Source organism: Anarhichas minor, unplaced genomic scaffold, assembly GCF_050575085.1.
Source record: "Anarhichas minor isolate MPS153535 unplaced genomic scaffold, ASM5057508v1 ptg000016l, whole genome shotgun sequence".
Classification (NCBI taxonomy): Eukaryota; Metazoa; Chordata; class Actinopteri; order Perciformes; family Anarhichadidae; genus Anarhichas; species Anarhichas minor.
This window is the reverse complement of record NW_027466462.1, coordinates 5,454,013-5,475,752: the sequence shown is the minus strand read 5'-3', so window position 1 is coordinate 5,475,752 and position 21,740 is coordinate 5,454,013. Positions and strand designations below refer to the sequence as shown.

The 21,740-nt window shown below is 45.7% G+C and overlaps 1 protein-coding gene across 3 annotated transcripts in view; it reads right to left on the bottom strand.

Annotated features, from left to right (window-relative positions):
- Positions 1-327: 327 nt before the first annotated feature.
- pcdh7b (protocadherin 7b) overlaps positions 328-21,740 on the bottom strand; it is a 96,671-nt gene continuing 75,258 nt past the window's right edge. For all 3 annotated transcript variants that reach the window (XM_076092698.1, XM_076092699.1, XM_076092701.1), the window contains one exon: positions 328-812. In XM_076092698.1, the coding sequence (XP_075948813.1) occupies positions 328-812 (485 nt within the window). The remainder of the gene's footprint in view (positions 813-21,740) is intronic.

Here is a 21,740-nt window from a genome sequence, read left to right as displayed (position 1 = left end):
CAGATTTGACTGTCAAGCAGCAGATTGTGTCCCGAGAGCCCGACTCGCCAGTAGAACATCCTCCTCCCAAGTCCCATCGATGCCCCTCAAAGGTTCCTCCTCCTCCTCCTCCTCTCGTCCAGGTCATGGCCGGAAATAGCACTTTACAAATTGTGTTTATGTATCCACTTAGATGTTTCATTAAGGAGCTGTCGTAAAAGTCTTTGGAGAAAGTTAAGTCCTACCTTGCAGAACAAGGGTGGCTAAAAAGCTGCTAGAGCTGTAACAACTATGCCTAGTGTTGTGTTTCAACGCCATATGGTGTGGCACAGCAGGTGTGTCTCACACTCACAGGTACACCTCCCGTCGCGTCAGAGTACCGCAGGATGTAGGCTTGTACTCCCCAGTAGGCGCCAGAGGGATCTCCTCAGTGGGGTGGTGCAGCGTCTCCTCCCCACTTCCCGGAGAGCCGTAGGAAGGCGAGCCGAAGGCCTCGTAGGAGGAGGAGGAGGAAGCCATCTTCTTGTTGAGCAGGTTGCGATTGCGGTCGCCCATCATGTGAGCGGCGGTGGGGTCTCCGTTGGCCATGGCGGCCATGGCGAGGGTCTCTTGGCTGCCGGGCTCGGCGCTGCTGCTGCTGCTGCTGCTGCCGCTGCTGCCGTTGCCGCTCATGAAAGTGGAAAGCTTTGGTTGTTGAGGGGTGGTGGTTGACTTTGATGGCCGTCGCTCAGGCGACGTGCGCACAGGCATCCAGCAGGAGTCAGAGTGGCCGTACTCGTCGCATTCCCGGGTGCATTTGCCAGTCATTGCTACGTCAGGCAGGGGCCGAGAGTCTAGAGGAAGCAGAAGGAGAAAAAAGAAACTTAGTTAAAGATACTGTCGGTTCCATTAAAGTGGGACATTTAATGATAAACTGACATGAATAAATAGATTTCCTAGCACTTAGTGTTTGGTGTGGTATGTGTCACATGGTTTGGCTATCATGAATTCTTTCATTAGATGCTTGAATCAGTATTTTCTCCCTAATGACGTCATCACAGCATCTAAATGTTAATGGAGAAGGTTTAAAACAATAAAAAAAAAAACTGTTCACGATGGTTACCAGGCACCGATTGTCACAGCCAATGCAACTTCTGACTTTTATCGCTCGTGGAGAGAGAGGATTTAGCTCTGACGGATAAAATTGCATTTGCTTTCATGCAGAAACCCATACCACATGACAGAAACGGAAAAAAACACCAAAGAAAAGAAGACTCCACTGGCTACGACAACAGCCTCAAACTAAAAAACAGTGGCGTGAATCAGAGTTGAAATAATGTCATGCTTCAAAACGTGTTTGTGCTGAGAGGAGGAGGAGGAGGAGGAGGAGGGAGGGAGGGAGGGTGGGGGGGGAAGGAGGTCAGATTGTGTTTTTCAGTTTGCCATGATCTAAAATGGAAGATGCACAACTGTGCCTGCTCTGTGTGCGTGCGTTTGTAATGTTTATGAGATGTGAGCACCAACAAAACCCCATTTCCTTATCTGGTGATTGACAGACGGTAATCACATTCTGATCTAAGTAGCTTAATAGCTTTGTGTGGCTAAAGCTTCCCGATTTCCTCTTAAATCCACTAATAGGGTTCTTAACCAATTACCTAGCTGGAAGCTGGCCTCAGATTAACTACAGTACTGTATTATTGGGGAAAGCAAATTATGTGCTTACGTCGGTACAGGAAAACAGGTTTGACAGATGCCCTACTGTCCTCAACTACTGTTAGACAGTGCAAGAGTCTGTTTCAGTGCAATATGTGGCAGATAATTATCCCAAATAGAGCCAACCAAAGCTGAGTAGCTCAATATGAAAAACCAACACTGTAAGAAAAGGAAGGAGTCTACTCCACAGCCCTGACCGGATGAACTGACGAAGAGTGCCAATGTTATAGAGATGCTATGTTAGATGCAATTTATTCATGACCTGATGCAAAGTATGGAAAACCAAAAACAAAGCAAAAGCGAGGGTGAGTGCAAACCAAGCCAAGCATGCCTTTGCCCACATAAAAAAATAAATAAAAAAATTCAAAAGAATTGGGACCATGGCTTACTTTTAATGCTCTTTTTCTCCTGTAAAAGACAAAATAGAACAGAAATCACTCTTTATGTTTTGCACTTGCAATAGCTTATATATATATATATATATACACTGTATGAGAAACCTTAAGCAGCAATGAAACTGTCACTAAAAGACACCGTGTTATGCAGAGCAGACACATGGCCGAGGACACGATGCGGCAGAGACGAGGACAGCAAAGACAGGATAGGTAGGAATAACAGAATGCACTCCGACTGATCGGCGTGTTTAATCAAGAAACGAATCACTTTCGCTATGAATGCCTTTTTAGCAAAACATTGCTTCCAGAGTGGCAAAAAATCCTATTTCTACTAAATACTGAGAATCCATTTTCATGTCACAAATTACCTTTTTGTAAAACATCAGCTAATGAGTGCCAGTCAATATATAAAGCCGAAGCCTCGGGGAGCCACTGTCACTTGGTATAAATATAAAAATAAAACCTGTTGAATCATTTTGTGAGCTGAACACAGTTCTGGTCGAGATGTAATGAAATGTAAAACGAGCTAAATAAATGAGAAGGCAAGAAACTAACAGAAAACAGAGGGGATGCACTGGCAATCGCAGATAGTTAACATGCCAGCTGATATGGCGGAGATGATAAACGTGGCTCTGGATGACGGCATGGGGGGGAAGAAGAGACGTCTTTGCCTCCCTCTCCCTCCTTTTCCCCGTCTCAGCTTGACAAACACAGCCGTCAAAGAGACAAGTGGATACCAGGTACTGATTGTCTAGCTCATTTCCACCTACGATTGAGCCATCAGGCTACCCACAATGCACGGCGGATCTCACTAGGTCCCCCCAGCGCCCTGCTACTGAATGCTTATCCAATTGCCTCCTCACCCCCAGCTGCCTTCAGACAAACTAGTGAAAAAAAATAAACGACGACCTCTCCCTTCCTCCAGCTCCCCGTGGGTAAAGCGGCCAACCTTCGGCATCACGTCTCCGCCGTGCACGGTGAGCTACTGAGGTTGTTAGCCGGCTCTCTGTGTGTTGTGCGCACTGAAAAGGAGGCTGATTATTTCCCAGCCACGGTCCGTTGACTCGGAAAGCTTGCTCAAAATGAAGTCGTTTCCCGCTGAGCTAATGAACTCGGCTGCTATATCAAAGCAAAAAATGTTGTGTGGTTTTTGCCTCTCTTTCCGTCTTCTCAAGAGTCACCTCCCCCTGAGGTCGAGACATGAACTTGTGAGGACTTTAAACCATTTAAATCCATCCGTCCTTTAGCTCTGGACAAATACCTGTAAGTACGCTTGAGTCGGCTTTAGCCTGGACTAGCGGGGATAGCTGCAGGGATTGCTAAATTACTTCTAATGTCAGACTGTTATTTATTTTAGCAAGAATTAAAAAGAAACACAACTCTCATTTCCTTTTTTTGCAGGCTTATTTGATTCAAACTTTTCTTTAAATCTATGAATGTAAGTCTGCAGAATAAAAGCAAAAGAAAAAAATTCTATTGTAATTGTTTCGAGTATTTCTATGGAGAGGACACGCCACGTGGCTTCCAAACATATTCGCGACCCTTTCAAGACCCGATTCAGAAATCAGGACGGAGAAAACATCTTCAAAGAAAGGCCCCGAGAGCACGCACGGTGCTGAAGCAGGCTTTTGTTACATATTAACAAACACCCCGCGAGCTCACGCTATCAACGATAACATAACACAATACAAGTGGGTCACTCGGCTGTGTTAAAAAGCCTCCCTGCAACACTGAGAGCCGAACAAGGAGGCCCCTCCATACCGGGTTACGTCCCCGAGGGCTCAGGCCTTGTTGTTTGGGGATCCGGAGCCAGAAAACAAGTGGCACAGCCCGCGCCCGCTTCCTCCACCGCTGGAAGCGAAGAGCTTTTTAGCCAACGCTCATAATGGCCCAATGTTCAACGCAAGCCATTAACCCTTTTTTTCTTCTTCTTTCTTACATCTACTCAAAAGAGGCTTCCGGAAGAGCGAGGGAGAGGTGGATAAGGAAATGATTGACGGATGAGTGAGAAGGAGCGACGGGTAGGGCGGAGAGAGCAAGCGCGGCTTTCCCTGAGATGTAATTCCATATGGACAAAAGTCCTGCGCTGCTGAAGTGGTGATTGCCCAGCGAGACTCCACTGTGGAGCGGTGCTCCGAGATATTTGTGCCTCGCAACTGTGTCAATATATAGCGAAGACCTTCCTTCGTTTGTGCAAGGAAAGCGGGCTGAAAGTGGGCCAGTGGCTGCAGCGGTTGAGCTGCGGCTTTGCTCGGCTGGGCTTTAGTCAGCCGCCCTATCAGCTGACTAGCTTACACTCTGGGATATTTCAAAGAACCTCCACTGCCGGGGTACAGTAGCAATTCGATGCGGCTTCTTTAGCGCTCGCTAAGATGTTGCAGTGGTAGGGGGGAAAAAAAGAAAGAAATGGAGGGTTAGAGTCACATTGCCTCTGGCCATATGCACAATAATGTCTGTTGCGTGGGCATTTCTGGGCAATTACACTTTTCGTGTTTGTTTGTGTCGTAGTACTGTACACTGTGCTTTCACTGCATGTCAGCAAGTCCACTTGCCAGTCCGCATTCATCTACGTCACCGGCACTTTCACTCTTGAGCTGCATCGTCCCCCCCGCACCATCGCTTCTCCCTCTCCTTCCTCTCTCTATATTTCGCTGTGAACCGCTGCTACGCAGACTGAAGCTCCGCGGCCTTTTTGCCCTCGCTTTTTCCCGGCCGGCAGATTCAACCCGAACAGCTGAGGCATTGGGAGGAAGGGGTGGAGGGCGGAATGACAAAAAAAAAAAAAAAATGGCCGAGAGAGAAGAGGAGACAAAGCAGAGGTTGATGTGTCTGCGTGCATTGCCGTGTCTTTGACAGACATTAAAGTTGGCCGGACAGCGGATAGGGGTCAGAGCAGAAAAGGGAGGATGAGGGCATGCGGGACACGATGAAGACGGTGATGATTTAAAGAGGGAGGGATGGGAAGAGAATAAAGGAGAGAGAGACAAGGAGGGAGAGAGTGTGTGTGTGTGTGTGTGTGTGTGCTGAGTATAGCAGGGTCAGGGCCTGAGAGAAGGGAAGCGGCAGATTGAGTGGAGAAGACAGCATGGCTGCCTCTGGGCCGTCACAGGCCAAACACACTGCCAAAGAGAGCAGTGGAGAGGAGAGTAGGGGAGACAGGAGGAGAGGAGAGAGAATTGAGGACATTAGCAAAGACAGGAGGAGACGGGAGTGAAAGGACAGAAGAGGAGGAGGAGGAGGAGGAGTGATGATGAAGGGAACTGTGCTGTAAATACATCCTGGTAACGTGCTCTCACACATGCTCGCATTAACTTATCGACCCAAAGACCTCGATTTAGCCTGTTTAACCCTTCAAATTATCTCTCCGACAATACAGTCCTGTGTCCAGGATGGATGCCAAGCGCCACCATCCTCACCATTAACTCAATCTAATATACCTCCATCACATTCCCAAGTATTAAGAAAGCTAAAACACTTTAACCTCCAAATGTCATTTACACACGTCCGCACGGCTCCAATTCTAAGCCCAAAATTGAACATCTTCTCGATTACAAGACAATGAAAAGAGAAAGTTTTCAAGGGTCAGGGCAGAAAGCACAGTGAGTCTGGCTTTGGAAGTGGGCTCGCGATTGCCTCGCTACCCTCATCAAAGGCCCGCCTGTTCGGACAGATCTATTTCACACGGCGGAGCAATCAGCGCGAAGATGACAGTGTACATTGCCGGGTGTCATACGGATTACTCTGTGCGGGGCTGAGAGAGGGAGAATGAAATATTTATCCTGAAAAAACAGCTGTTGGAAATACTCTGGCCTTCACGACAAAATGGGAGAGGAGAAAGAAAAGGAGACGGATGAAATGTGATAGGAAGAGACAGCAAAAATAAAAGAAGAAAAAAAGCGAGACAAGGGATAGGAATGGAGCCCAAACGGGAAAACAACGGCAAATACAGCTCTACGCAGACGTCGTTCTCACTTTCTACTCATTCTCGCCTCTAATAGGGTCCCATTTAATTAGGTGGAACTTTCCGACTAATTATGGCGTAACAGCGAGTCTCGCTGTGTTTGGCTGTCTCGCTATGCGGGGGCCCCTGCGGCATCGCCTCAAACCAGAGAGGTCCTCAGCATCAAAGACAGGCAGGCCGACTCTGAAGACAAACACACACACACACACGCAACTAAAGGTGGCTGCGGGGAACAAAAGTGAAGGATACGGAGGGAGAAGAAGAGACGAGGCCTAAGTGGAGAAAGTAAGGTGAGGGAGGAAATGTCGGAGCGTCGAGAAAAAGGAATAGCCACTAAATTATTAACGCCGTGACGGCAGGTTCAGACGGAACAATATCCACGGGGGACAAAAAGGGGATATTTGTCTTTCTCTTGCTGAGATGTTTGCCAGACAATTAAGGAAGGATGGAAGAGAGAAGGACACACACACACACACACACAGTGGTGCAGGGTAAGATGAGAACAAAAGGTCCTGGGGAGCAATGACCTTTTGAAAATGCAAGTCATGGTGTGCACCGCCAGCGACAACATTAATTGATTGCATTAACGTCAGCAGTGGAGATTTCTTCAGCGGTACAGTAAAGTTGAATCCGACCATGTAGTCCCTATTAGCGCCGTTAAGATCAGCCAGTTATCGAAGGAGCAGAAATGACACATTCTCCGCCTCTTTTCATCACTGTTCTTCTATACAGGAGAAATATTTTCATCCTTTTTGTGTTCAGGATATTTTGGAAAGGCCTGAAATAATGTCTCGATGACGCACTGGAGACATGGTTAGTATAACCCCGCCCCTAACACAATAGAAAAACTAGAGCACATAGCGTGTAGTGATTCTGCTGCTCAATAGCGCATTACAACACGTATGCACCACAGCCTACAGTTTGCTAGGTAGCAGTGGTGTATTGTCCACCTGGCAGACCGGGACAAATCCTATAGCGGGCTCCGCACCGGTGGGCCATCAACGAATCCATTATGTTTCTACTGGCCTATGTCTATCTCCTTACCGGCCCTCTCTGGGAGCATGCTGCTTTCTCAGCCCAGACCACATATTCATTTCTGCTATATGTTGTCTGACACACAATATATGCCAGCAGGAGGAACGCTGTTGAACGTGGCGGCAGGTTATCTATTGTCTGCCTTCTGAGCTTCTTGAAGTATTTACTGCTTTGGAACCCTCTCTTCATGCCTCGAGAGGGGCATGAAGGACTGGCTGCAAATAAAACCAAAAGGAAAGGGAGAGTGAGTGAGTGAGTGGAGGGAAAAGATACAGAGCCCTGATCGAGTTTAGTAATGAGGTGTCACCTCCTTTTGCTTCGCTTTTCCAGAAGCCCAACCTCTATGTGGAACAAAGACTCAGCATAAAGAAATCCACATGAGGCCATCAGGTACTTTAAGGAGAGCTTTTCTCAGCTGCATGCAGGTAGATGATGACATCACCTCCTTTTCGTTCTCCCTCTTTCAGCTGCTGCTGCTGCGGCTGCCTATTCCCCAACTAGCATTCAGATTACTCTAGGCATTATGGGTATGATAGGGCCGCTTTCTCTCCTCCAGCAGGGTCAATACTCTTTCTGGAATAATGAATGTACTGCGGCCTGCTCCCGGGGTAATTAATTGAGGAGAGATTAACTAGCATAATTTCATTCTGGTGACGATCTCTCAGCCAATTACCAAATGCGGCTTGCACTCTCCCTCCCCTCTGCACGCCTGCTGTCTCTCCGGGTCTCAACCTCTCTCTGCCCATTTGAGAAGTCAGCACTCAAGCCGAGGAGCCCATAAATAAAATGTCCCCGCAATGTCGTGCTCCCTCATTCATCTTGCATGCATATGCTCGCTCACATGCTCGAGTGCAGGGCGAAGCGTCTCGTACAGCAGGTGGTTGTCGTGCTCACCGGATGCATATTTTTCCCTATCTCAGGTACACACACACACACACGCACATAAATGCAGACACCACGGGTTGCGTCCTCAGATCACTTCTGACCACTGACCTCATCTATAAGTGGAACAACAGCCGGATGATGTGGAGAGGAGAGAAGCCGAGAGACTCATCCACTCTGCTAATAAGAGTGACGGCGCTGGCTTCCTGCCACACGCACACAAAGCTACTCGACTCAAAAACACCAACAAAATCTGCTCTCAAATCCGCACACATTTTAAAACAAAGGCGTTTTATCAGGTTTATCCTCGGTGCATAAATACCTTCAGAGGCTACAACTCACACATGTGTATATGTAATTCATGTATGCTCAAAAAACACAATTGCAGTACAGAATAAAGCACCATGTGCAGTTTTCTTCAGCATGGCACGCTGAGCTTATGCAGAATACTCTGGAAGACCCGTAAGGATTAGCATTAGCCGCTCTGCTATGGTGCACACATGCAACACTGCTAGCAACCGATAAAACAACATGGCATTCTCAGCTCGTTTCCACACCACACAGACACCGTGCGGCTGTAGCAAACCTTACATTAACCATGCAGCGCCTGTAAAGCCTGTGTGTGGAGGTGTGTGTGTGTGTGTGTGTGTGTGTCGATGCTCAGCATTCCCAAGCACAGACAAGAAGACAAGCACACAGTGTTATTTGATGAGACAAACACAGCACAGGGATGAAGTGTTGGTGGGTGTGTAGAAAATGGTAGGGCTTACTGAACTACTGCGAGTGTGTGTGTGTGTGTGTGTGTGTGAGCGACGGGTTAAATCAGTTAAAGAAATGTGTTGTTTTCATTGTTTATTACTTCTCTAAATTATTTCTCTCTCACACACATACACCCTCCCCCCCCCCCCTCTCTCTCCAGCCTTTAAAAAAAGAAGTGTCTTTGCTTCTTCTCCACTGTTGCTCTTATCGCACACTCGCAGGCACACACACACACAATAGCCTGTTTTACACCATTTAATGGTTATTTGTCAAAATACAATTTCGATTTAATTCCCACCCTAAAATTAAAAAAAAGAGAAAAGTAAAGTCCGTGATTTGTGCTTTTTACCGATCGTACTAATAAGAGGAAACATCTAAATCATGCTGAGGCATACTGTAGGTCTATAGGGAGAGAGGGGCAGAGCTCCCGAGATGACCGGGGGTAGTTTACAACATATGATAGCAAATGGGGCTTTGGTGGAATTTTTATCTTTGTGCTGTTAAAATTAATGGTGACTGCACAGAGCATACTTCATGTTGCGCCCGAAGCGGCGTATGAAATATGAAGATTTAACAAGAAGTGGAATAACACTTGGCAAAGACACTCATAACACTAGCAACTAATTTGAATTAGAATTTCATTGTGTCTTGAATTTAGCATGACCTACATTATCCCAAATAATGCCGTATTGATGCGTTGCGCAACTTCCATTTTCAAATAAAGAAGCACCAAAACAACTCCTAAAATAATAGTCTATCCTCCCGATAGAAAATCTAAAACAATGCTTCCACTTGTGATAAGTAGTTAACAGCTAGTTAGCCTGTGAGTCAGCCAAGCGACACCCACTATCCACCATGCTTGCCATCCTGAGTGTAGCAATTAGCTCTCAGCTTGCTAGCACATTGTAGGCCGGAGTAAGCTGGGCACGGTGAGTCACGACCTTAATGGAGAGCTAGTGGTGGGGGTAATTATGCTGACCTCTAGGGGAAAGGCTCTCAGTTTTTCGGCATGTAGGCTCATGAACAGGCACAGGGAGCTCCACTCCGAAAAAAGGCAAATTACCCCGGGCCCTGTGTTTTTTCCAGAGGGATTAGTTTCTCCATGTTTCAGCAGGTTCACAAAACATGAAGAACTCTTGGGTTCTACCTCAAAGCTCCGAGGGAAATTGATCTGATAAAGTCCCGCTGATTTGGTTGGAGAAATAGGTAGTGCACGTGAGTGTGTGTGTGTGTGTGCCTATAGCTCACGCCCACAGCTGTGCACTGCAGTCATACGACGGTTACCGCTGGTGAAACCGTGCCGACCAATGGCGTTATCGCGGTGGCGTACGACTGATTGATAAATAACACTACAAGTAACAGTAAAAAATTGTATTTTATGGATATTTTTTTAACTGTCCCTTTAAGTTTGACTTAGTAGCGGTTTAGAACAAAAAATATATATAAATTTAAAAATATTTATTTTATAGGACCAAACAATTTAACAATAATGGTGTACATGTCGGAGTGACCAAACACCTAAAGCAAAAAAAGCTGCCCTTCACTCTTTTGATTGTAGTCTTGGTCATCTTTGCCATCTGCTATGATGACTTCTACCTCCCAGGCTCCATTAAGATATTGGGATGTGACAACACTCCCGGACACATCTTTACAGTGTTATGACCAGGGTAAGCAAACAAGCGATCAGAAAGGTTTTAGAGAATCTTCCCTCCAGAGCACCTGCTGGGAAGGTTAAAAACAAGCTGCATCAAATGGCTCTGCACAGTGCAGGCCCTGATGAAAGTGCTAAAAGGATGTGCCAGTCAGCAAATAGGCTCTCCAGCAACTCTTTAATATATCCTGGAGTCTGACCAGGGGGGCCTCTGTGTACAGAGGACTCATCCTAAATGCCAGACATCTGGTGTGGGAGTCTTGATCGCCGCCATTTGCATACTAGTCATGTGTACAAAAACATGTACAGATATACATGGTGCCAAGATACCATCAAATATCTGGCTTGGTCCCGCAACGAGTGGCGTGGGAGCTCGGTGGAGATCTGTGATCTTGGATTTATTTGAGTGCCTTAAACACTATCCAGCCACTCTTGCTCAGGCAGAAGCTCAGAGCGATGCAGCCTGATAACGCCAAGGTGTCCTGGATTATAGACTATCTCACAGATAGGCCGCAGTTTGTTCCCTCCCGGTGCAGGGTATTGGTTTTGCTGCTGCAGAGAGGCACTGTGCTGTCACCTTCCTTCTTCACTCTACCTGTGACTTCAGAGTCCACTGTGGGTCACGCCACTTCCATATTTCCTCTTATGATTCCTTAGTTATGGGATTTATCCGTAAGAGGGAAGAGGAGGTGTTTTCTGTACATTTACAGCATCACAAATCTATATTTTTCTATGTCACCCATAAGCATTTCTATGCACGCACGTGTCAACAACATACAAGCTTCCCACGTCCTCTCCCCATTCCTAAGAGGTTTTTGCATGTTCGGTCAAATTACTCGGTGTGAAGAGGCAAGAAAGCCCATCTGAACATTTTCACCATCCATCTGCGCCAGCTAAGGAGGGGGGTGGGGGGCAGCGGCACACCACATCTTGAACATTGATCACTGCACGATTCTGTTTTCCAGCAAACGAAAGCCACGGGGAGACAACAAGGCTCTTTCCAGTCACTGCTCCAAAAGTCGCTTCCTATCCTCGAAGCTCTAAAATCTAGATTTCAATGCAAGTGGACACTTGAAAGCAAGTCTCACATAAACATTGACGTGGATCATCACGCGGATGAACAAGAAAAGTAGATGATTTAGAAGTGAAACTGGCGAGTCACTATAAGCGAGCCCCTTTCAACCCTCAACACACGCCCGTTTTGAGCAGGCCGGTTGAGCAATATAGAACTACAGCGCCATGGTTGGAGCATACACAGTGTATTATTTAAAGCACCAAGGGCCCAATTTGTCACTCTGGCAGGCTCATCACAGGCGAACATCCTTTATGAAATGCACTTTTCACGCTGCCTGTCGGGAGCGATCAAAGCAGCGGCAGCCTTGCCCGTTTCTCCCCTCTTCAGTCTCACTGCTCCGATTCCGACTGACAAAAATGAGTCAATTTTAACCAAATGGATCCCCAATCAAAATAACGAGAGCGAGTGAGGAAAGGAAAGAGATTCATATCGTGGGTGGGTGAGGTTTGGACAGGTGGGCAGTGGCTCGGGAATAGGGACACTCAGCCTCTCTTATCTTGACTGGAAATGGTTGGATATTGGACATAAATGCCATCACTGTATTAGACTTGAAGTCCGTTTTCAGATAAATGGAGTGTACTTCCATCTGAAGGAATTTGGAACCTGAAACAATGTTTCGATACTTCAGGAACGAAGCTTCACGTCCAAACGATTTTAGCGTATCTACTTGACGTCTCCACAAAGCACACACTGACTAAGATAAGGCGGCATCGCAACATTCAGGCTAGCTACTAAAGTAGGATAAACATGTCCCAGGTTCATCTCAGCCGTATAGAAGGTGATAGCAAGAACGAGGTCTATGACAGTACTACCGGATGTTCGCTAAAGCAAATGCGATGTTGCCTGCAAATGTTTGATATGTCACATCAACAACAAACATTAGCTGTTAGCTTTCGTGCCTGGCAGCCAAAAGTTGTAATGCAGCGCTAGCCTGGCATTGATCAGCAGTACTTGAGAACCCTTGCTGATATTTGGTGGAAATATTAGTCTACCGACTGAACCTTAAAGAGACTCTTGAGGATGGTAAATTAATACTTGAAGAGTTCAAAAGCCCCACGTTCGCCACGTCATTCCGTACATTATGTCTGGCTCATATGATACTCAAATGAATTTGACATTAGATGACATGGCGTTCGTAACACGACTTCACCGTGCCTTTTCTCCTTTGCCTTTGAAGCTCTGAAAACATGCTTCATTATTCACCCAGCTTGACAGGCCTACACCCCCCCTAGCTCCCCCTCCTACACCCTCTACCCCCACCACCACCATCTTTTTAGCAAAGCTCTCGACCAATTGATTTTTCCTCTTCCCCCCCCCCCCCCCCCCCCCCCCCCCCCGTTCTTGATTCTCATGCTTCTGGGTTGTGGGAAATATTTATTCACATCGATCGACGACGGACCTGATGGGTCTTTCATGAGCGTCAGAACTCAAATTGTTTTTGTCCCACAATTGTCTCCATATATCAATCACCAGTGAGAGAAGTGCGGGCCTGACTGCAGATTAGGGCAATCAAGGCCCAAAGGCCAGACTCATTTTCCCACAGAAGTAGAAAAATCTACACCAGACAGCCGTGCTGTCAGTCCTCGTAGACAATTCTTTAAGAGACAAATATAACTTTTTGGCGCATGATTGAAATACCCGAAGCAAACATGGACTACGTTGGGGCCTGGAGGTGCAAAGTAGTTTGGGGTGCTGTGCGTGATGCGGTACTCGGGGCTAGAGGGAGCGCTCGCAATGCCTCCATCTGCGTTGTCTCTATTAAAAATGTACCGCCGACAGGATATTTTCGGCATCAAATTTTCATAGCATCAAGCAGTCTCGACAGCCCCGTCTGACAAGACACTCACACGTAACAATGATGAAGTTCTTGAAGCCTGTCTCCTTTTCTCCGCGAATGAATGCGGTCGGGCTCATGTGTGAGGGACGCAGGCAAGGTCCAGGGTTCATAGACAGTGCTATTCCTTAAGGGGCCTTTGCTACTGTATGCATGCTATCCCCCAGATGAACACCTTCAGCACCGATTAACACGCGTGGACGCACACCGACATCGCTGTTTACTGGCTGTCCTGTCTGTGCGTACACAAAGCCACATAGAAACAGTGCCCCAGTGAAGCTTACTTATCTTTTTCACAATCATGACAAAAAAAGGATCTCGAAGCTGCCCCGGTATTAAAGTGACAGGTTGTCATTTATGCCTAGAAGACAGTGTGTTCGCTACTTGTTAGATGACACATACGTACATTTAAATATCCAGCGGCCCACACATACAGTACTGTACAGTCCGTTGATATAATACACAGTACAGTTGGCAGACAAACTAGTAAACACATTATGTCTAATCCTCATGAATATCACAACCCAATCTGACTCAACTGCTCTTTTCTTATTCATATTCTGCTGTCACATCCAAGATAAAAGCACATCATTCCAGCAAAATAAAACTCGTTCCACCAATTGCTGCATGCAAGGTCGTATGTAAATAGGGTTCCATTGCAGCAAGGGAGACAGAGGCATCACCGTCCGTGTCGGCACCGTAAAAAATGTCAAAAGCCGCGTTTGATAAATACGCCTGGGTGTACAGTCCCACGCTTTCCCTCGGCTTGAGCATGAAGTCTGGGGAAATGGAGAGCTAAGGAAGTTTCGGCTCTGTGCAAGGGCAATGAAGATGTACGCTCGACACATGGTCACTTCACCCTCATTATCACCCTCGCACTACATACTCCTTTGTTCTTGTCGCACGTGTGGAGACCAGCAACATGCCTCCGGCTCATTTTGGGCCCCATTAAAAACCCTTATCGCGGAGAAATCTTTCAAGAAAAAAGTTGTAGTCGTTGTAATGTTACATCGAACTAAAAATACTGGATTTATCACTTTCTACGCACACAGCTACATAAAAAATAATAATAATGACACCCGACTTAATCCAAGTAAAGCTGACAGAATATTTGCTTTCTATTCAGTTCACTGGTTGAAAGATTAGTATTAATTATTAATAGTATTATTAGACAGTGAGTGAGTCATATGATGGTCTGCTGCTAGGCAAGGGCATGCTGTGTTAATACCTGATGAGTGCTACTTGGAGTAAAAAAAAAAAAAAGAAAAAGTAATAACATGTATTTACTTCCTTTGTTTCCTCTCAAGAGACGAATGGGAGGGGGCTCCTTGAGCTACAGCGGGGTGTGCAACCAAATTAAGAGCGAGAGAGAGAACATAATCAGTGAATGGTGGAGAGAGAGTGAGAGATGCAAGTGTGTGCGAGAGAGAGAGAGAGAGAGAGAGAGAGACTGGTAATATGCTTGGGAATTTAATAAGGCTCAGCGCTCCTCAATAATATCACCCGCTTCACAGAGTCCTCTGGGAAACATGAAATGTGCCGATAAAGGATGATGCCTCCCTCTGACAAACGGGGTGTGCTAAAAGCGCTGGAGAAGAAAGAAAAAATAAAAATAAAAAAATAAATAAAAAGCCACGCGCAACATCCGTAGCTAGCGCACATGCTAATATGCCCGAGGCTACACTTTAAAGAATTATTCCCTTTCTTCTCCTTATGCTACGATTCTTCAAAACCTCCCCTCTAAGGTCACACACGCTGCACACTTATTCAGACTCCAGCTGAATAACGGCAGCTTTATTCACAGAATTGTTAGCGGACAATGTTCCTGTTTGTGTTGTGTGTGTGTGTGTGGATGTAAGCGTTCAGGCCTGTCTTGCCATGCTGAATATATACAGGAAACCGCTTTAAGATTTGTTATGGCACCACAGCTTTGCTTCTATGAATGATAAAGTTGATCAAAGAAGTGCTTTCACAATAAGAGGCGGTAATTGCTCAAACTGCACTGCAGGGATTTGCTCCGCAACAGCCTTAGACCCCCCTTTACACCTTGCGACTCCTCTGGTTGTAAAAATAAATGTAATTGTATAGAAGTCTATGAGAAAATGACCGTACTTCTCACTTGAGTTATTACCTCAGTAAACTGTGTAAACATGAGTTTATAGTCCCTCTCAGGTCACTTCTGGTTGCAAGAAAACAAGATGGCGACGGCCAAGCTAAGCTGCTGTTGCTTGGATTTTCTTTTTCTTTTCCTGAAAATTCCACATACTTTCGACCACACACATGAGTACTATAAGTCACACTCCTCACAAATTACTTTTCCTAAGTTTTTCCCCCTACTCATGTATGTCAAACCCAATGTGTTCATGTTGACACCAACACAACGGAGAAACGCACCCCCGTGACCCGTCATGTCCGCTCAAACAAACAGAGAAAGACAGCCTCTCGCTCTGTTGGGTCCTATGACATTTACATACCGCACTGCCTGGTAGTGTAGGAATCACCCTTAGGCTGTACCAGGCCTTGAATTTAGGACGGGCACTTTTTCGGTCCCCCCCCCTCTTGTCACTACCTCACCAGGACCTGCTCACGCTTGACAAAAAGAACCCCAAACATGTACCTTGCTCCACTGCTGCTCAAAACGGGCTGCTGACTTTCAGACGGAGGACACAAAGCGTGGAAGTGGGGAAAAAAAAACCACATGGCCCATTTCATTTCTCCCTTCCTCCCTCCGTCCTCTCTTTCCTATCTGAGCACACATTGATGTTCACATTCTTTCTTTCATGGCAACTCTGTCTATCAAGGCTCACCTGCTCTTTTGTCTTCACTAATCCGTTCTCTCACGCTCGCTCAATCTTTCCCCATTTCTTTTTTCCTACAATACCTTTCAATATTACCTCCCTGTAGTCACTCTTTCTCCCCCTCCCCCCACTCCTCTCCCCCCACTCCACCCGCCCCCCCATTTCTCTCATTATCTGCCTCTGTCTCTGCTGATCGGCCAACGACTCCCTATCGGCAAATTCATGAGATTGATCATTTTTACACGGGTGGGTGGATTTACTAAAAGGGCCCCTCTCCTCCCTTCCCCGATACACAGCTCCTACACGGCGCGCTATGTGGCACCCACACCCCTGCCGGTAAGACTCTGAAGCCCTATCACTTAACATGCACTGGGCTCAACTCCCTGGAGGAGGGAGGAGAGAGGGAGAGAGAGAGAGAGAGGGGCTAAGGGAGAGAAGGAGAAGAAAGCGGAGCAATGCCTGAGCAGAATACTAATAAACACTCGAGAAAAAAGGAGTAGGGAAAAGACAGTGGTGCTACGAAATTACCACTTAATTTGATTCAATACTGTTGCATCTCTGTAGCCTATTCGCCTCGTGTTTGCGTGCACGAATGTGTGCGTAGATTTAGGTGAATATATGTCAGACTGTGTGTAAAGTGTGCGCACAGGCATGCAAAGAAACAGAGCTATAGAACTCTCCACTTAAGATATTCATATGCCTTAGGGGACTTTGGGCACTCCATTCTGTCTCTCTCTTTTCTTTAATATCTGTGCGCATGCGAGTGTGTGTTCTCGCCAATATGTCCGTACATTTTGGTCTTTGAGCAGAGCGAGAGCGAGAGAGAGAGAGAGGTGCATTAGCATGATTAAAAGGACAGTAACAAATGACTGCTGTCTCAGAGAAGCCATGTGACTATCACAAAAGGATATAGGCCAAGTATATCAAGGCACTCACTCCCTCGCGATTTGACGTTCCCTCTTGAAGAGAGACGGAGTGGCGGGAAAACGAGCAATGAGGAATAGTTGCGAAGAGACAATATGCGACACATACCGTGCCGACTTTTGAGAATTTCCTCGACAGAATATGTCGTGTGTAGTATTTGAAAAGGCTGGGTGTGAGAGTGTGTGTGTTCAGATGCATCAAATATTAATGGCCACATGGTCGCTGGCGAAGCCTCATTATCACAATTTCTTTTGGGGGGCGAAAAATACAGACTAGAGAGTTTCTTTCATTGCTACAACTGCTGACTTGCAGGCAAAGGCGGCCTCTAAAAATAGCCTCAAGGTTTCATGTGCCGTAAATCCATTTGTATGCTCTCGCACTGGGTGGAAGGAGTGGAAGAGCATATTTTTTTACTGGTTATGCTCATCGTTATTCAAGCACTATGTGGACTATTTCTCTTCATTACAGCTTTTAATCATTTAGCTGAGAATTACTTGCCTGGTGCTGGGAAGTTCATTGGCTCAGCTTTCAATAATAACCATTCTGAATGGATAAAGTCATTAATTCCTGCCTATCACTTGGCTAATGCTCACCCATGGCTCTGCAATAAACCTTTTGCAAGCCAAGTGCACTCTTTTCCAATCCCACTCGGAATAAGGAAGCTATAACCTTGTTCATGTTAGCATAGTGGAAAGAACATGTTTCTATCTTTGCCCCGTGGCAGCATTCAGCCGACATTCATTAATATTAGAGGCACAGGAAGGGAGAGAGTGAGAGAAAAAGATTCCGCGGTACATTAGCGGCCAGATTTATTGACGTCTTTGCGCCGCGAATGTGGCAGGTGCTTTTAGGCTACTTGTGAACAGCGGAGCTCCCCTCAACTCCTGCCTCTGGAGATAAGTTTGCAGGGGAAAACACACAGACACACACACACACACACACATCACATTCTGTCAAGGTTGCTGAGACGTTGCTGGAACTTTATGAATGTTCTCTGTCTTGTCAGGGCACAGTGTGCAGCCTCTCACTGACAGCAGGCACAAAATGATGGAGGGTCCACGAACGACGTTGCCAATGGCTGAAAATCACCCGCTGGACCTGTGGCTAGACCTTCAACACAGACCTAGACCACTTTCGAGGTCTCGAAGTCATATTTTAAATCTTTCAAACAACTCTGAATGCTCATCTACGAATAGCCGCGGTGGTATAGAGCTTTCAAAACAATGCCACATCATTCCAGCTAAGGGTGTGGGAAGGACAAAAGAGACCACCAGCTGAGCTACCTGCCCTATACCGCCTTAAAAATAAGTAACCGGCCTTTTTGAACGACTCTTTTTAGTGGCCAGTATGTACACAGATAATGAAAAAATGTCGATACATTTACATGCATCAACTCAAAGGAACCACTTCTGTGGAAAGAGTCGGTTTGCACATCATTGAAGGTCAATTCATCAGTTATAAATCAGGCATCTCCATTTAGTACCTCCATGTTATAGCTTGTTTATCAATCAGGAAGCCTCTCTTTGGCACTCATTGCGCGCTACTTCTACATCACTATTTATGTCTGCTGACACATTTCTTAACTATAATCTAAAGGCCCATAAACATACGATGTCTTTGCCATTCAACCTAGTGACACAAGATCTTTGGTTATCGCTACATGCACTTGTTTTGCTTTACGAGACCCTTTAAGTTTTATATGTTTTCACCGGATGAATCTGTCACGTCGGTCCTGCTCAACCTACAAGAGCAGACAAGAAAATATAAGGCTGCTACCAGCAGATGAATGTAAATACATGCTCTATAATGGTCTTGGGTTTCTTGCATTGGAGCGCCGCAAGATTCATTTCTTGGCCCTTCCCCAAAGCCACAATCATAACCTTTTCACCCCGGCTTATATGTCTCTCCCAGGCCTGCGGCGAACTCTATCGCTCACTGGATGGGAACTGATGTATGGAGCAACGCATCGGTTCAATACCATTTAATTGTATTAGGCCTACAGTATGAGATTAGTCTTCAAATCTGTCCACAAGAAACAGGGATGCTATGTGAGTGCCGGCGGTAGCGTATTAAATTGATGGGAATCCGACACAGTCTAAAGGGAGGGAAAAGCCGACTCTGGTGTCGGGAGATAATGACTTGCTTGGTTTGTTTCTGCGGGTCAGCCTGGCCATTTGAGGACCAGGGAGGTCTACTCATTGATGTGTCAAAACTATTTATCCCCCTTCATCGCTAAATAATTCCATGCAACTTGATTTTCATCCCCGCACCTTGCTTAAAGCGGACCAAGCTCTGAGACGTGTTGCCTGGCTCTACGCTTGTGAAATAAATTAGAAAAGGGAAGGGGAAAATAAATCACATTTTCATTGGATTTTGTAGTGAGGGAGCCTCGGAAAGAATCAAAGGAATGAGTTTAGGCTATGAAACGCCATCTATTCTTGGATAGTGTTTGTGCTTTAGGAGTAACTGTGTTGCTGCATAGCATGAATAAATATGTTATAGTGTGGTTTTTGTCATATTTTGGCCTCGGTGTCCATGGTGAAAAAGAAAGGAGGACAGTAACAGAATGAGCACTGTACTAGCTCATTCATCTGTCTCTCTTTTTCTGTGCATTTTATAGAGCATAGAGTGTCATCCTTAAAATTGCCAGAAACAAAAGCATTTTTTTCTGTTTGAGTGTTTCCCTGTGTGGGAGTGCAGTGACATACAAATGCAATGGCAGCCAATTTTCAACAAATGCACAGATTTTGTAATTCAAACACGGAAGCATTCCGGGTACTAAATCTCCACCAATCGATTGGAGCTGTGGATATCGCAGCAAAAAAGGCAGGGAAACCCACCAAATATTTAATACACAACAAACATATCAGCCGCCAACAGCTGAGTATGGATTAGGCCATCTTCCTTGAAAGTGAGCGCATATTTGCTGACACAAACAAGCTATGGGAGCATATTACCGAGATACACATTGCTCCGTGCCAGCGTATGAATGCTAAATTAGACTATATGGAGGTTCAGAATGTGTGGCTGTGACATTTGTTGCAGAAAAATAAACAATACTGTTGCATAAAAGGCTGCTATGTCAACATCACCGGAGTTAGAGGTTATTATTTTGATCAATGCTGAGATACTGACTGATTTTAATGAGACATTTAGATAGCTACGTATTTAGATGTTGACTGTTTTGGTTAATGCATTTCTTGGCTAGTTGAATACAATGTAATGTTGGGGATTTTAACACCAAGAGAGATTAGAGGAGACATAGTATGCTAATTTTAAGGTTTATACTTGTATTTGGGGTTTCTGCTAGAATGTGTTTACATGCTTTGATGTTCAAAAAAACACTTACTTTTTTCTCATACCGTCTGTCTGAATCTACCTGTATTCAACCTCGCCTGTCTCTTTAAGCCACCCTCCAAAATACAAGTCTGCTCTGATTGGTCAGCGTTATCCAGTCTTTCGCATCTACACTGTCGGCGTCTTTACAATGCCCCTGCAGCTGGGGATTAGCGTCACTTCCACTGGTGATAGACCCAATGGCTTGTTTAAAGGCCTGCTTTTTAACCTGTGCACTGAACTCTTGCCAACAGATGCTGAAATAATGGCATTTTCTCTTCATATTTGCTTTATCCCATTTTAACCTTATCTGTTTTCTCCTCACTGGAATTTTGATAGAATAGCATCCGCCATTGGTAAACAGGAAAAACAAATGGGCTCTGAGCTCATGGATGTAGATGGGTATTGTGTTTTATTGATTCCCATTGGGTGAGGAGCTGGTGACAAGGAGTCTCCACTCATCAGGGCAGGGTATTGATTAGGACGAGCAGCAGGGGTCTGCGAGTGGTCAAGCGTGAGAAGCGAGAAAAAAAAAAAGGGAAGAAGAAGAGTTAGGATGCGGCCTGTTGGAAAGGCAAAGCGCAGCCTGCGATCCCTGACACCGGTAATTAACGTGTGAAATGCAGTCAATTTGTCTTCGGATGGGAAAGGTCTGTTGCAAAGTCAACATTCTTCTCTAAAAGGGAACGATCTCACATATTCGAGCACTTAAAGAAGAATGTATCCCGCAGGAAGCGTCAGTCTAGCACAGCAGAATAACAGTGCAAAGTCAGGTGGTCACACTTACTGTTTTGGTGCCAGTCAGCATTCATGAAAACAGAAAACACAGCTTTTAACGAATGTATTTGTTATACCGCATTAGCTCAGTAAAAGTCCTAACAATAGCATTAGCTTTCAAGACCTCCCTAAATAATAATAAATCACTAAAACTTCATCTTTTTGAATAACCACCCCTATGTTGTATAGAAGTATGCAGTTAGAGGACACCATACACTCAGAGGTAGGTGAGACAGATGACATTTTGAACCCCCGCAAGGACTGAATCATTACAAGCACCTCCCCACTGGAGGTGTGGTGGGATCAGCAATATTTCACACTGACAGAAGGACCTGACAGCAGGCGTCCACACACAGAGAGTAGAGCCTGACTCCTCTTCTCCCCTTTATTTATTTATTTCCTTGTCTCTTTCTACCCCCCTATTCCTGCATATATTTGGGAGTTACCAGATTTGATCAAAAGCACATCAAATGTACTCTCCCACTCTATCGCAAACTTGAAGAGCTTGAAGAGCTCTACAGAACATTCTTCTTTGTGTTTTCTAATCAGCATCTGAATGTAAATGTGTTTGGCTCCAGCTGGAGTGATGGGACTAGAATCAGTATGTGTCGGCTTGACACCAAAGTGTTTAAAATGCCCGCT